Source organism: Perognathus longimembris, chromosome 19, assembly GCF_023159225.1.
Source record: "Perognathus longimembris pacificus isolate PPM17 chromosome 19, ASM2315922v1, whole genome shotgun sequence".
NCBI lineage: Eukaryota > Metazoa > Chordata > Mammalia > Rodentia > Heteromyidae > Perognathus > Perognathus longimembris.
In genome coordinates this window covers 34086541-34100502 of record NC_063179.1, presented here as the reverse complement: position 1 = coordinate 34100502, position 13962 = coordinate 34086541, and the positions used below count along the sequence as shown (strand labels likewise).

General features: G+C 38.3%; 1 protein-coding gene across 5 annotated transcripts in view; it reads right to left on the bottom strand.

Moving 5' to 3' along the window:
• The window catches only part of Gpbp1 (GC-rich promoter binding protein 1), a 52976-nt gene that overhangs the window by 15932 nt on the left and 23082 nt on the right, over positions 1 to 13962 (bottom strand). For 3 of the 5 annotated variants that reach the window (XM_048368076.1, XM_048368073.1, XM_048368078.1), the window contains 4 exons: positions 11154 to 11277; positions 10209 to 10432; positions 5616 to 5682; positions 4592 to 4651 (listed from right to left, as the gene is read on the bottom strand). In XM_048368076.1, coding sequence (XP_048224033.1) covers positions 4592 to 4651; positions 5616 to 5682; positions 10209 to 10432; positions 11154 to 11277 — 475 coding nt within the window. Of the gene's footprint in view, positions 1 to 4591; positions 4652 to 5615; positions 5683 to 10208; positions 10433 to 11149; positions 11278 to 13962 lie in introns of all 5 variants that reach the window. The other 2 variants (XM_048368075.1, XM_048368077.1) reach the window with 2 other exon arrangements.

The following is a 13962-nucleotide window of genomic DNA, read 5'->3' as shown; positions in this document are numbered from 1 at the left end:
CCTTGAACAGGAAAGTCAGGGATAGCTCCCAGGCCCTGAGCTTAAGCCCCATGACTGACAGAAGAAAAAAAAAATTTTTTTTAAACCTTGAAGGGTAAATATATGATTTTGGGAGTTTCATAGGATTACTCCTCTGTCTTCATGAGTAACTGTAAATTTCAAAGAAAGTGGCTTTTATTACTTTGTCTTGTTACCTTTTACTTACACTTTCCTCATATCTATGAATATAGTTTTATTCATCTGTCAATAATGGAGAGAAAATGATTTAATTCTTCAGAATACAAATTAGAATATCTCTACATATAATAAAAACTAAACTGATACTGGGGAGGCTGATATAGAAGGATTAAGAATTCCAGGGCTGGGGATATGGCCTAGTGGCAAGAGTGCTTGCCTCCTATACTTGAAGCCCTGGGTTCAATTCCCCAGCACCACATATACAGAAAATGACCAGAAGTGGCGCTGTGGCTCAAATGGCAGAGTGCTAGCCTTGAGCAAAAAGAAGCCAGGGACAGTGCTCAGGCCCTGAGTCCAAGCCCCAGGACTGGCCAAAAAAAAAAAAAAAAAGAATTCCAAGTTAATGGGCTGAGAATATGGCCTAGTGGCAAGAGTGCTTGCCTCCTACACATGAAGCTCTCGGTTCGATTCCCCAGCACCACATATATGGAAAACGGCCAGCAGGGGCGCTGTGGCTCAGGTGGCAGAGTGCTAGCCTTGAGCGGGAAGAAGCCAGGACAGTGCTCAGACCCTGAGTCCAAGCCCCAGGACTGGCCGGGCGGGGGGGGGGGGGGGGGGGGGGATTCCAAGTTAGCGTGGGATGAATTGGAGTAGGGTGTTGGTGGTTCACACCTGTAATCCTAGTTATACAGGAGGGTGAGATCTGAGGATTATGGTTCAAAGCTAGCCCAAGCAGCCAAGTCCTTGAAACTGTTATCTCCAATTAACCACCAAAAAGCTGGAAGTGGAGCTGTGGCTCAAAATAAAGTGCAACCTTGAGCAAAAATACATAGGGATAGCCCCAGGCCCTCAGTTCAAACCCCATGAACCACAAGAGAAAAAGAGGCCACAAGAGTATTTCAGAGTTGATATCTCAATTCTTCAATTTTCTTTCGCTATACAGTCCATATAACAACATACTACGTACAATTTCTGATTCAGTCGTTACATTAAGTTTTTTTACTTCTTTGGTCTACCATGGAGAAATCTTGTTTCTGCCTTTTAATTAACCTACAACTTGGAACTACCTTTCTGTGTTGAGCAAAATAATTATCTGCCATTTACTAAACATTTGACATGATAAAGGCTTTTTTTTTTTTTTTTTTGGCCAGTCGTGGGCCTTGGACTCAGGGCCTGAGCACTGTCCCTGGCTTCTTCCCGCTCAAGGCTAGCACTCTGCCACTTGAGCCACAGCGCCGCTTCTGGCCGTTTTCTGTATATGTGGTGCTGGGGAATCGAACCTAGGGCCTCGTGTATCCGAGGCAGGCACTCTTGCCACTAGGCTATATCCCCAGCCCCGTGATAAAGGCTTTTAAAACACAAAACAATTTACAGCACTATTTATTTATTAATTATCTTTGTGATCATCTTCATGTCAGAGATAACAAAATCCATTTGGAAATCAAGATATTGAGTTAGCTGTCCAAAATCGAAATGACCAATTATGTAAAAGTGCTAATTAGAGCTTAGATGTAGCTATTTCCAAAGCTTGTGCTATTAATCACTTTATTATGGAAAAAGGGGAAACTGAAGCTGTCCCTATCACTATACTATTTTCAAAGTGTGTATCATCCCCAATACTTGGTCACATAGAAAGCCAAGTGAAGTCAAGGTCACACTGATGCTACATACTACTACAGATTTCTTGCTATTATAACACAAACAGAAAACTTAGCATGTAAACAAACAAACAAAATCATACAACCTAATGAAAGGTAAAAATAGTCTAAGTTTTCAAATTAATATGAAGAGCAAACTTGGTTATGAAAGACAATAATATCCACTGATTATCAAACTCAAAGAATCTTTATCAAGCCATTAAAACAAATTCCTATTGTGAACACTAATTTTAATATTAAAAAAGCTACCTGCCAAAGAAAATTACGAACAGGGGGCTGGGGATATAGCCTAGTGGCAAGAGCACTTGCCTCGTATACATGAAGCCCTGGGTTCGATTCCCCAGCACCACATATGCAGAAAACTGCCAGAAGTGGCGCTGTGGCTCAAGTGGCAGAGTGCTAGCCTTGAGCAAAAAGAAGCCAGGGACAGTGCTCAGGCCCTGAGTCCAAGGCCCAGGACTGGCAAAAAAAAAGAAAATTACTAACAGGATAGTGATAGTGTTTGCTTAGCATACACAAAAAAACAAGGTCCTCGGTTCAAATCTTATCATCAAAAGAAAGCCACAAAAAGATTCATTTTGAAAACAACGAATAGTATGTGAGAGTTTCAATCAAATGAAAAGTACTAGGGAATAACTGGGGTATGAATTCAGGGCTTTGTGCTTGCTAAGCAGGTATGTGCTCTACCACTTGAACTATACTCTTAGCCACCAAATGAGTCTTATCTGGTGAGTTTCACTTCATTTGTTGAACTTTTATCAATAGCAACATATATGATATTTTCCCTTTAATGAAGGTTCTGAACATGATTCATATAAAGAATAGACTTAATGAAATATACTCTGGGGGCTGGAAATGTGGCATTGCAGTAGAGTGCTTGCCTAGCATACATGAAGCCCTCAGCACCACATAAAGGGAGAAAAAAAGCCAAAGTGGCATGTGGCTCAAGTAATAGAGTGCTAGCTCTGAGCAAAAAGAAGCCAGGAACAATGCTCAGGCCCCAGTCCAAGCCCCAACCACAACTGTCACACACACACACACACACACAAAAAAAAACTACAACAGTAACTTCCATGATGACCTAATAATATTTTTAATTACTACCAAACAATTTATATTCAATCAAGTTGTCTTTTCACACCCTATCTAATTTTCCCTTCTTAACCTTGAACATATATTGCATGTTTTTCTTACAGTATAATTGTTTTCATCCAAGACACATTAAAGGAGAGTTAAGTGAAGTGATTCAAACATGGTCAAATTTCTTCTGATCCTTTAATTCTGCTAAAGTTCCTAAAAACAACTTCTTTGATTTCATCACAATATACTTCACTTAAGGAAATTACATCCTCTCAATTTTTATGCTTCTAGCTAGTATCATTGGAATGCTTCCAAAAACTCATCTATAAGAACCATCAACTAATCAACTTTTATTTCAGAAGTTTAAACAAAAATCAAACAAAAAATCTTTATGCTCATTAGTAGTAAATTAATTATGAGCAAAAATCAAGGAAGTTCAAATTATCGGAAAAGTACAAATATAAGTACTACAGGGAAATTAAACTTGTTAATTAGTTATTGGTAACTAAAAATTTTCACTACTATTTTAAGCACTAAATGTTAAGTAAGATCTGCCAATGCTATGTTGCTGCTGACATACTAAGTCACTTATGTACCAAGGACAAAGGAAAACTTTCAAATCAAGAGCCACTAACTAGAACTCAAATTGCATATGATTGTTTCTTCCTCATACCCTCACCTCACAAATTGAATAACACAACTTAGAAATTCTGACTCACTTTAGGTGTATGAAATCTAGTTTCCCAGTCTTAAGAACATAGAGATAGCTTATTTAAAAACCACTAATCTTATGTAATCTTATGTTGTACTCTTTTGTCATGACAAAAACAGTGAAGCCACAAGATGGATGGAAATGTTTCCAATAAAACCAACTAAGTTCTGAGTCAAATTAAGTTGCTATAACTATTTAAATGGCTTACTTTATTCAAGTTACTTTTTAACTGGAGTATTATGTTTAAAATCTGGCGAGATCTTTGTTCTTTCAGGTACAAAATGTCTTTTCTTTTCATACATAATACATTTTCATTAGTAAATTTTTACTTACCTGGAAAGAAGTGGCACTAGAAAAGTTCTACTGAAGTCTTTCCTAAAATTCTCTCCTCTTCCTCAGGAACATAGCTATTCTACATGTTGCAATGAGGAAAACAATACTTGGGAACCCAAGGGAGGGGGGGACAGGGTAAGAGAGGAATAGTGAAGTGGGATACAATGAGTTTCATTGTATTACTGGGGAAGTACTGGGAATTTAACAATTAACCATGCCACAATTAATCATTTTCTTTTTTGAATGCAGACACATCTCGTAAGTTTACCTAAACACATAAAGAGTATATCTTCCATTTAAACATTTTTCAACTATAACTTAGAATCCTTAAATCAACCCTGAAACAGTAAAACCTAGTTCTGCATAACACATTTTAATCAAAATTTCAAAATATATCTTTGCCTTTAAATCATTTGTAAGATTTTTAAGTCAACCAAGGATCATAACAGTAGTATCTATAGTAGTTTTATATGACAAATGCTGACATTCTGGACTGTAAAAACTGACTCATTCTAGTAAAATTCAAATTATTCCTAGTTACTTAAGAGATTCTATTTAATACCACCCAGGTGGTTCTATAGTCTTATGCAATCAGTTGTTCCCAGAAAAACTGAATAATAAGGAAACATACCTAAGAGAGGAGCTTGGGAGAGTTTTTTGGTTGGGTATGTGTGTGTCTGGGCGTGTAGGCCTGGGGAGAGTGGTAGAAATACTAATTTGCAATACAGAAAAAACAATGCCATTCACATGGTTCTAACAAGTGTCTGACCACCCCCACCCCCACCCTCAAAAAGCCCTTACATAAAAGAGGGAGATAAAGGAAATAAAATTAATTCCCCAGTTTTACTTCACAAGTACAATTACGAACAGAATAGGAAGTGGCAAAGTTTAAAATAATGCCTTTATTGTTATAAACTAGTATGCTATCATAAGCCACAATCCTTTTGTATTTGTTACTGATTTTCAATTAAAAATGCAAATGAACATGTGTATTTAGTATCAAAGTTGACAGAATTTTGAGCTTGGCATCAAATAAATAAATTTATTTTTCAGATGTAAAATCTTACAAAATTTTATAGTATAAAATTTTCCATTATTTTAAACTTCACTTGGATCTTTGAAAAGCTAACTTGTACTATGAATGCAACTTAATCTACTATTACATGGTATCAAATTAAGCTAAACATTTTTAAAGAATATGGAATTATAAGAAACTAAAGAAACTATTATTACATTTTGAAAATCACAAAGGAAAGTAATTTCACAATAGACTAGCCATAGGAAATTAGGTATTATTTCTAACAATCATTAATTTCATATTACATTATGATCAGAAGTACTTATCTTTCCAGTTAATCAAATTTTTAACTACAAAAACTAAAAATTTAAACTGTTTTTTGATATTATAGATTACCAGGCTACTCTCAAAGTTACATTAACTTAAAAATCATTTCTGGGATAACAAATTAGTATTAATTAATACATTTAATATTAACACAAGCAAGTCATTATTTTGCATCATAGCCCAACTGATGCAGCTCAGCATACCAAAAAAATTTTTAAGCTTTACTCTAGCCTGCCTTAAAGAAAAAAAAAAGAAAAGAAAAAAATACCAACATTTTATACCCCCAAAAATAAATAAATAAATCACTTACCCCATACACCTGCAGCTAAAGATTTATTCTGATTTGGTTCTCTCTCATATTCAGGATTTAACGATGGCTGAAAGAAAGTTGGAATTAGTATCTCACATTTAAGAGTTACATCCTTTTTTAAAACAATCACAAATTTAATTACTGAGCATCATGATATGATTAACTTTTTGCTATTAATAATTATTGTTACTCATATATTTATTTCCACCTTACTTTGCTATTTAAGCTCTTCCTTTCTATACTTAACTGCTAGATGGGAAAAGAAAGTCTTTAGTCTCATCCATGATTATCCAGGAGAAAAGCTTAAAGAAAAAAGGCGGGAAAAATGCAAGAACCAGGGATTGTACTTCTAAGAATTACATGAACATGTGAAGCTCTGAGTCCAATCCAGAGCCTAAGTGACCACAACCCACTACTTGTACTGCATAGGAGGCTGAAGTCAGAATAACAGCTTTAGTCTAAAAATTCTTCAAGACCAACCTGGGCAAGACAGAGAACATTTTAAAAAAAAATCTCAGTATAAAGTCAAAACAAGAAGAAAATTATGTCATTTTTTCAATCCTATTAATAAGTCTGTATCACTGAGTTTGTTGTTACACACTCCTGCCTAAAGCAAAGTGCACATTTTTATTTCAAAAAGAGCAGCTCAGGGCTGGGAACAGGGCCCAGTGGCAAGTGCTTGCCTCATATACATGAAGCCCTGGGTTTGATTCCTCAGCACCACATATACACAAAAAGGCCAGAAGTGGCGCTGTGGCTCAAGTGGCAGAGTGCTAACCTTGAACAAAAAGAAGCCAGGGACAGTGCTCAGGCCCAAGTCCAACTGGCAAGAAACAAAAGAAAAAGAGAAGCTCAGGAAAAACCATGCCAGGTGTTGGCAGCTCACATATGTAATCCTAGCTACTCAAGAGGCAGATCTGAGGATCTCTGTTTTCCAGCCCAGGCAGGAAAGTTCAGGAAAATCAAAAAAGCCAGAAGTGGAGGTATGGTACTAGCCGTCAGTTTAAAATACACACACACACACACTCAAAGAAAGCGCCGAGGCAAAGCCAGAAGTGGAGGTATGGTACTAGCCGTCAGTTTAAAATACACACACACACACACTCAAAGAAAGCGCCGAGGCAAAGCCAGAAGTGGAGGTATGGTACTAGCCGTCAGTTTAAAATACACACACACACACACTCAAAGAAAGCGCCGAGGCCCTGAGTTTAAGCCACAGACTAGCACAGTGGGAGGGGAGGAATGAGCATCAACAGATATTCTAAAGCTAATAATCTTGGTAGATGTTTGTTCTCTAAAGTCCTAAAATTTCCCATACTATATCCGGTATTACTCTTATGTGGCAACACAGCCTGCCTCGGCTAAAGATACCTAATCCACATTGAATAAATGAATCCAATGAGAATTTTGTCAATCTAAAACAAGAAGATTGCAAATCTGAAGCCATTTCAAGCTATACAGAAAGACCATCCCTCTATATCTACAGTAGATAAGACATCAAGAAAGAATCACAACTCCGGAAAACAGAAGGGGAAAAAAATGAAACGCAAGAGCTAGACAAATGGGATTATATCCTATGTCAACTTTTTTGTAACTTAAAAAAGCAGTGTTTTAGCTGGGTACTGGTGGCTCACAACTGTAATCCTTGTTACACAGGAGGCTGAGATCTAGGGATCACCATGGTTCAAAGCCAGCTCTGTACAGAAAAGTCTGTGAGAGGGGCTGGGAATATGGCCTAGTGGCAAGAGTGCTTGCCTCGTATACATGAGGCCCTGGGTTCGATTCCTCAGCACCACATATACAGAAAATGGCCAGAAGTGGCGCTGTGGCTCAAGTGGCAGGGTGCTAGCCTTGAGCAAAAAAGAAGCCAGGGACAGTGCTCAGGCCCTGAGTTCACGGCCCAGGACTGGCCAAAAAAAAAAAAAAAAGAAAAGTCTGTGAGACTCTCAACTCCAATAATCCACTCAAGAGTTCAAGCCCCACAACCATCAAAAAAAAACCAAGCAGTTTAGAGAAAATTGAGCAACAAGGAAGTTTGGCAAGTTGTTAAAACCCACACAGAATATATTCACAACTAGCCCTCCAGGCACACAAAATATATTTACATGCTTGTAATCCTAACTACTCAGAAGGCTGAGACCTGAGGATCACAATTCAAAGCTAGCCCAGAAAGTCTGTGAGACTCTCATCTCCAATTAACCACCCCTAACTGGAAGTGGAGCCTATGGCTCAAAGTGGTAGAGTGGTAGCCTTGAACACTAAAGCTCAGAGATACCGCCCAGGCTCTGAGTTCAAGCCCCACAACTGACAAAAAAAAAAAAAAAAGGTGTTTGGATATATTGCATATTGAAATGTAGGAACGAGAAAAATTATGAAAAGTTTACTATAAACTCATACTTATTTTTAGTAGAAAAGTTGATGCTCTTAATTGCTTTGACTTATAATAACAACTCATTTCCCTAGCCACATGAAAAAGTATCTTGGGATTAGTTTAAGAATCATATATGAACAATCAAGTAATCTTTAAACTTTGTAGAGCTGAGTACAGCTCAATGGTAGATTTTTTTGGCCTAGCCTGAGAAGTCCAGTTTCAATTCCTACCACCACATCATATGACAGACTGACAAAATATATTCGTTTTGGGTCTGGGAATATGGCCTAGTGGTAAAGTGCTTGCCTCGTATACATGAAGCCACCGGTTCAATTCCTCAGCATCACATATATAGAAAAAAGCCGGAAGTGGAGCTGTGGCTCAAGTGGTAGAGTGCTAGCCTTGAGCAAAAAGAAGCCAGGGACAGTGCTCAGGCCCTGAGTCCACACCTCAGGACTGACAACAAAAACAAAACAAATAAAACAAAAATATAGTAGTTTTTTTTTAAATGGAAACAAGAGGTTTTTTTGTTGCAGTTGTTGATGTTTCTGTTTTCTTTTTTTTCGGGGGGGGGGGGGGGGTGAAGGTTGGAAAGGGGAGAAAGAAAGGATGAACAAATCCAACAGTGCTACTCACTAAACACTGTGCTGAAAACTATACAACTTGTGGGTGAAGACAGGAGGGAAAAACTGGTGGTGAGGGAAGGAATGACACTGTTCAAAAAGAAATGTACTCTTTACCTGTGCTTATGTAACTGCAACCCCTCTGTACATCACCTTTATAATAATACAACAATTTTTAATTCATTAAAATAAATAAGGAGCCAGATCTGTAATCTTAGCTACTCTGGAAGCTGAGATCTGAGGATTGTGGTTCAAAGCCAATCCAAAGAGAGAAGTCCTTGAGGGTCTTATCTCCAATTAACCACCAGAGAACCAGAAGTGGCACTGTGACTCAAGTGGCAGAGCACTAGCCTTAAGCTGAAGAGCTCAGGGACAGCACCCAGGCCCAGAGTTGAAGCCCCACAACTGACACACACACACACAAAAAAAGCAATAAAATAAGTAAGAATCCATAAATACATATAAACACAAACCTGGAGAGAGAGGCTCACATCTCTAATCCTAGCTACTTGGGAGGTGGAGATCAAGAAGATCAAGGCCTAAAGCGATCCCAGGCATAAATGCTAGACTCCAACTCAATCAACAGCTGAACAGTGAAATACACATGTATCCTAGCTATGTGATAGTGTAGGCCTAAGCACAACTTGCTTGAAAACTTAAGGCAAAAAGGTCTGGGGACAGGGCTCAAGTGGCAGAATGCCTACTTAACAAGCACTTAATCCTTGAGTTCAACTTATTTATCACAAAAAAATTAAAATACAGAAATGTAAATAAATGTAATCAGAATAGCAGCAAGTGCATTTAGTCTTAGGTTCTTGAGAATGTGAGCCTATGAATTCAAGAACTGCCTGAGGGATTGGAATGTGGGTTACAGTGTTTGTCTACCATGCATGAAGCCCTGGGTTTGACTCGCCAGTACCACATAAACAGAAAAAGCCAGAAGTGGCACTGTGGCTCAAGTGGTAGAATGCTAGCCTTGAGCAAGAGAAGCTCAGGAACAGTGTCCAGACCCTGAGTTCAAGCCCCAGGACTGGCTAAAACTAATAATACCTTCCTGAGCAACATTGCAAGACTCTGCTTTCAATCAATAAAAATCTATTGGTAAAGTATTTTTTTCTAAAAGCTTGACTGATCTTTAAATGTGTTATAATATATTCATAGCCAATAAAAGCTACTAGTTCTAAGGGATATTGTTCAATTTTCTGTAAGAAATATGCCAGTAGTTCTGAAAAGATTGGATAGACTGGAATGTAGGGTTAAGAGTGATGAACAAAATGTGAGCCTTAAAAACCAACTGGACTAGGACTGGTATCTATTGGGTGACACTGATCAAGATGCACTGTAGTCATAAACTTACATATTGAACTTCTTATATAATTAAAGGTAATTTTAATGGAGAAAGAACCAATCAGCATGCTTGAAGCATAACAGGAAGCTGCAGTATTATAGGTCAATAAATAGCTGAAAATTAAGGAAAAAATATTTATATAGTAGAAACACCTGTCAACTGCAGAAAATCACATAAAACTTCCTAAGAGTAGTACCTTCATGGCAAAATGAAACGTGCAGAAAACTGTATTAAAATTACAAGAAACTTACAAAATCCTCAGCCTCAAACTGTTTGCGTTCTCTTTTGTCTTCTTTCCTCCCAGTTTCATTGTCAGATATGTTGTTTTCATGTAGTCCTTGGCTTTTTCCAGAATGGAAAATACTGTTACGAGAACGAGAGTTTCCACCATGGTATCCCCCTCGATGATTTATGTTTTCAGTACCATTTCGGCCATGTGAACGCCATCCATTTTTTTCTTTCCTTCCAAAATTACCTTTGATAACAGTAAAAAGTAGTGAAGGCAGATGTGCTTAGAGATTGAATAGCAAAACACCCTTGAAAGACAATTTTTAAAAATCGTCCTTAAACTCTAATCATGCTGGGACATTGCTGGCTCACATCAAAAAGACCCAGCTGCTCAGGCAGAAATTTGAAGGAGAGGTTCAAGGCCAGCCAGGTCAGAAAAGTTTACTAGACTGCCATTTCCAGCAGGGTTGGGAATGTGGCTTAGTGGTAGAATGCTTGCCTAGCATGCACGAAGTCCTGGGTTCAATTCCTCAGCAACATATCAACAGAAAAAAGCCAGAAGTGGTGCTGTGGCTCAAGAAGTAGAGTGCTAGCCTTGAACAAAAAGAAGCCAAGGACATTGCTCAGGCCCTGAGTCCAAGCCCCAGGATTGGCAAAAAAAGGAAAGGAGGGAAGGAAGGAGGGAGGGAGAGAAGGAAAGGGAAGGGAAGGGAAAGGGAAAGGGAAAGGGAAAGGGAAAGGGAAAGGGAAAGGGAAAGGGAAAGGGAAAGGGAAAGGAAAAGAGAGAGGGAGAGAGGGAGGAGGGGTAGAGGGAGAGAGACTGACCAAATTAGCAAAATGCAGAGTTGAATGTATGTGACTCAAGTGATAAACCACCAGCCTACCAAGTATACAAAACAAGCTCTGAGTTCAAACCCCAGTACCATCTTGAGGAGGAAAACAAAAAGAACTATCATTCCTTTATTTACCTCCATTAGGACGTCCAATACCAGAATCAAAGGCATCAGAAGAGTTGTGTCGTCGACGATTCACATCGTAACGATTTTCTGTCCATGAAAAATTTTCAGAATGTTTCTCAAAATTCAACGATGACTGAAACAAATTATAAGCAGATATAGTTATATATAACTTTAAAAACTACTAACACTCCAATTTATTTCCAAGAATTTTAAGTGGTTAAAAAGAATACTTGAGGAAATGGAGCTGTGGCTCAAGTGGTACAAAGCTAGCTTTGAGCAAAAAAGCTCAGGGACAGCACCCAGGCCTAGGACCAGAACCCAAAAACAAAAAAAGTTATTCTGAAATTTGATAACTGGTAACTAAATATATCAGAGGGGACTCTATGGTTGGACTCTTGTCTTCTACCTACAGAATATTTATTTCTGAAAGAATTCAAGACTATCTACTTTTCCAAAACTAAAGGTTAAAAAGATACATTTCTCTTTTAACTAAGTGCAATACTCTATCGCACACTACTTGTAAAATTGTCATTCTAGTTCAAGGTTTTCTCCTACATCAAAATTCTCAAGTGAAGCTTCAGTTTTAAGGTCTCTAGATTTCTAGACTCTGCAAATCATACATATGGAGAGAGGAAGAAAGAATATGTAACCACCCATATGCTGGAAGTGAACCTGTGGCTCAAGTGGTATGCTAGCCTTGAGTTAAAAAAGAAAAAGTTCAGAGGGCTGAGGCATGGCTCAATTGGTAAAGCACAGGCCAATGAGCAGAAAGCATCTGGTATTGAGTTCTAGTCACAGTCTCAAGAGGAAAAAAAAAAGGATAATGACCAAGTCCTGAGTTCAAATCCCAAACTGGCACCAAAAAAAAAACACATTAGTAGAATTTCATTAATATTTATTTTGCTTTTCTTAATTAAAAAGAAAAAATCTCCTACTTCTTTATTTCCCACTACCCATCTTACCTTTATTTTTCCTTCTGGACCTGTTCTTGAACTCAGGATCTTGAGCTCTAGCTTCACTTTTTTGCTTACAGCTTGCACTCTACCACTTGAGCCACATTGCCAATCCAACCTTACCATTTTCATGCAGTATCGGGGATTGAACGCAGAACTGTGTAAATGGTAGGCAAGACAAGCTATCTACCATGACTAGATAATCTACCCTTTAAATATAACATTTCTGAAATATTTCTTCAATGAAGGAAATGAAATGCTATGAAAAGAACAAGCTTGGCTGGGAATATGGCCTTCTGGTAAAAGTGCTTGCCTCATATACATAAGGCCCTGGGTTCGATTCCTCAGCACCACATATATAGAAAAGGCCAGAAGTAGCGCTGTGGGCTCAAGTGGCAGAGTGCTAGCCTTGAGCAAAAAGAAGCCAGGGACAGCAGCCCTGGCCAAAAAAAGAACAAGCTTGTTCATGGGGACAAAATTAAAACAATGAGAATAAAAAACAAGTGTTGTAGTTATCAAAATGTTTCAGAATTTGTAATTATTTGAACAGGATACCCAAAGTAAAAAATTTTACTTTTCAAGCTGCAAGCCAAGACCTACTAATGAAAGATGAACCCAACTGGTCACAAGTGCCTTTTTTTTTTTTTTTTTTGGCCAGTCCTGGGCCTTGGACTCAGGGCCTGAGCACTGTCCCTGGCTTCTTCCCGCTCAAGGCTAGCACTCCGCCACTTGAGCCACAGCGCCGCTTCTGGCCGTTTTCTGTATATGTGGTGCTGGGGAATCGAAACTAGGGCCTCGTGTATCCGAGGCAGGCACTCTTGCCACTAGGCTATATCCCCAGCCCACAAGTGCCATTTTTGATGGGATGAAAAAGAGACTACAGAGGAAAATATTAATGCACAAAAGGAGACTGAGCTTTTACTTTAGTTATATTTACATGTATGCAAAAACACTTAAGTCTTACTTTCACCGTGGGTTATAAACAGTTCAAAAATCAACCTGCTTATTCCATAATCAGCCACATGCAGTTTTAAAATTTCACCACATGATGGGGCTAAAATTCTACATAGGTAAGAAAATTACAGACAAGCAGTTCTGAAAACATTTTCAACCTTGTATATATCATCTTCCCAAACCAAAAAAAGAAAAGAAAAAGAAAAATGATCGTTAACTGAACTAGAGAATGCAGAAGTAATTAATATCTTTTCCATTTATTCCAGACAAAAGAGGCGTAATGATACAAGCAAACACGTCTGCAGCAGACAACAGGGTTAATTACAAACAGGAAAACAGAAGTAATGACTTTAAAAGATGAAAGGTAAGGTAGAGAGAAGCCATTATAAAGGAAGTATCATTAAGAAGCACTTTCTGCTGGGCTCTGGTGGCCGACACTGTAATCCTAACTACTCAAGAGGTTCAAATTTGAGGACCGAGGTTTAATGTCAGCTAAGAGCAGGAAAGTCCATGAGACTCTTCTTGCCAAGTAACCACCCAAAAACTGGAAGTGGAACTATGGCTCAAAGTAGTAGAAGGCTAACCTTGAGCAAAAATGCTCAGGGACAGAGTCTATCCTGAGTTCAAACCCCACAAACAACAACAAACACGTTTGTCAAAACCAGCCAAGGGAAAAAAGAAATCCCAAGTACTACTAGTTGAAAAGTTCAGATTGCAAATATACATACCTTCATAATGAAAAAAAAAAAAATCCAGATTGACCACTACTGTTCATTTAAAAAAAAACTTCACAGAGGGGCTGGGAATATGGCCTAGTGGTAGAGTGCTTGCACCATATGCATGAAGCCCTGATTTTGATTCCTCAGTATCACATATATAGAAAAAGTCAGAAGTGATCCTGTGCCTCAAGT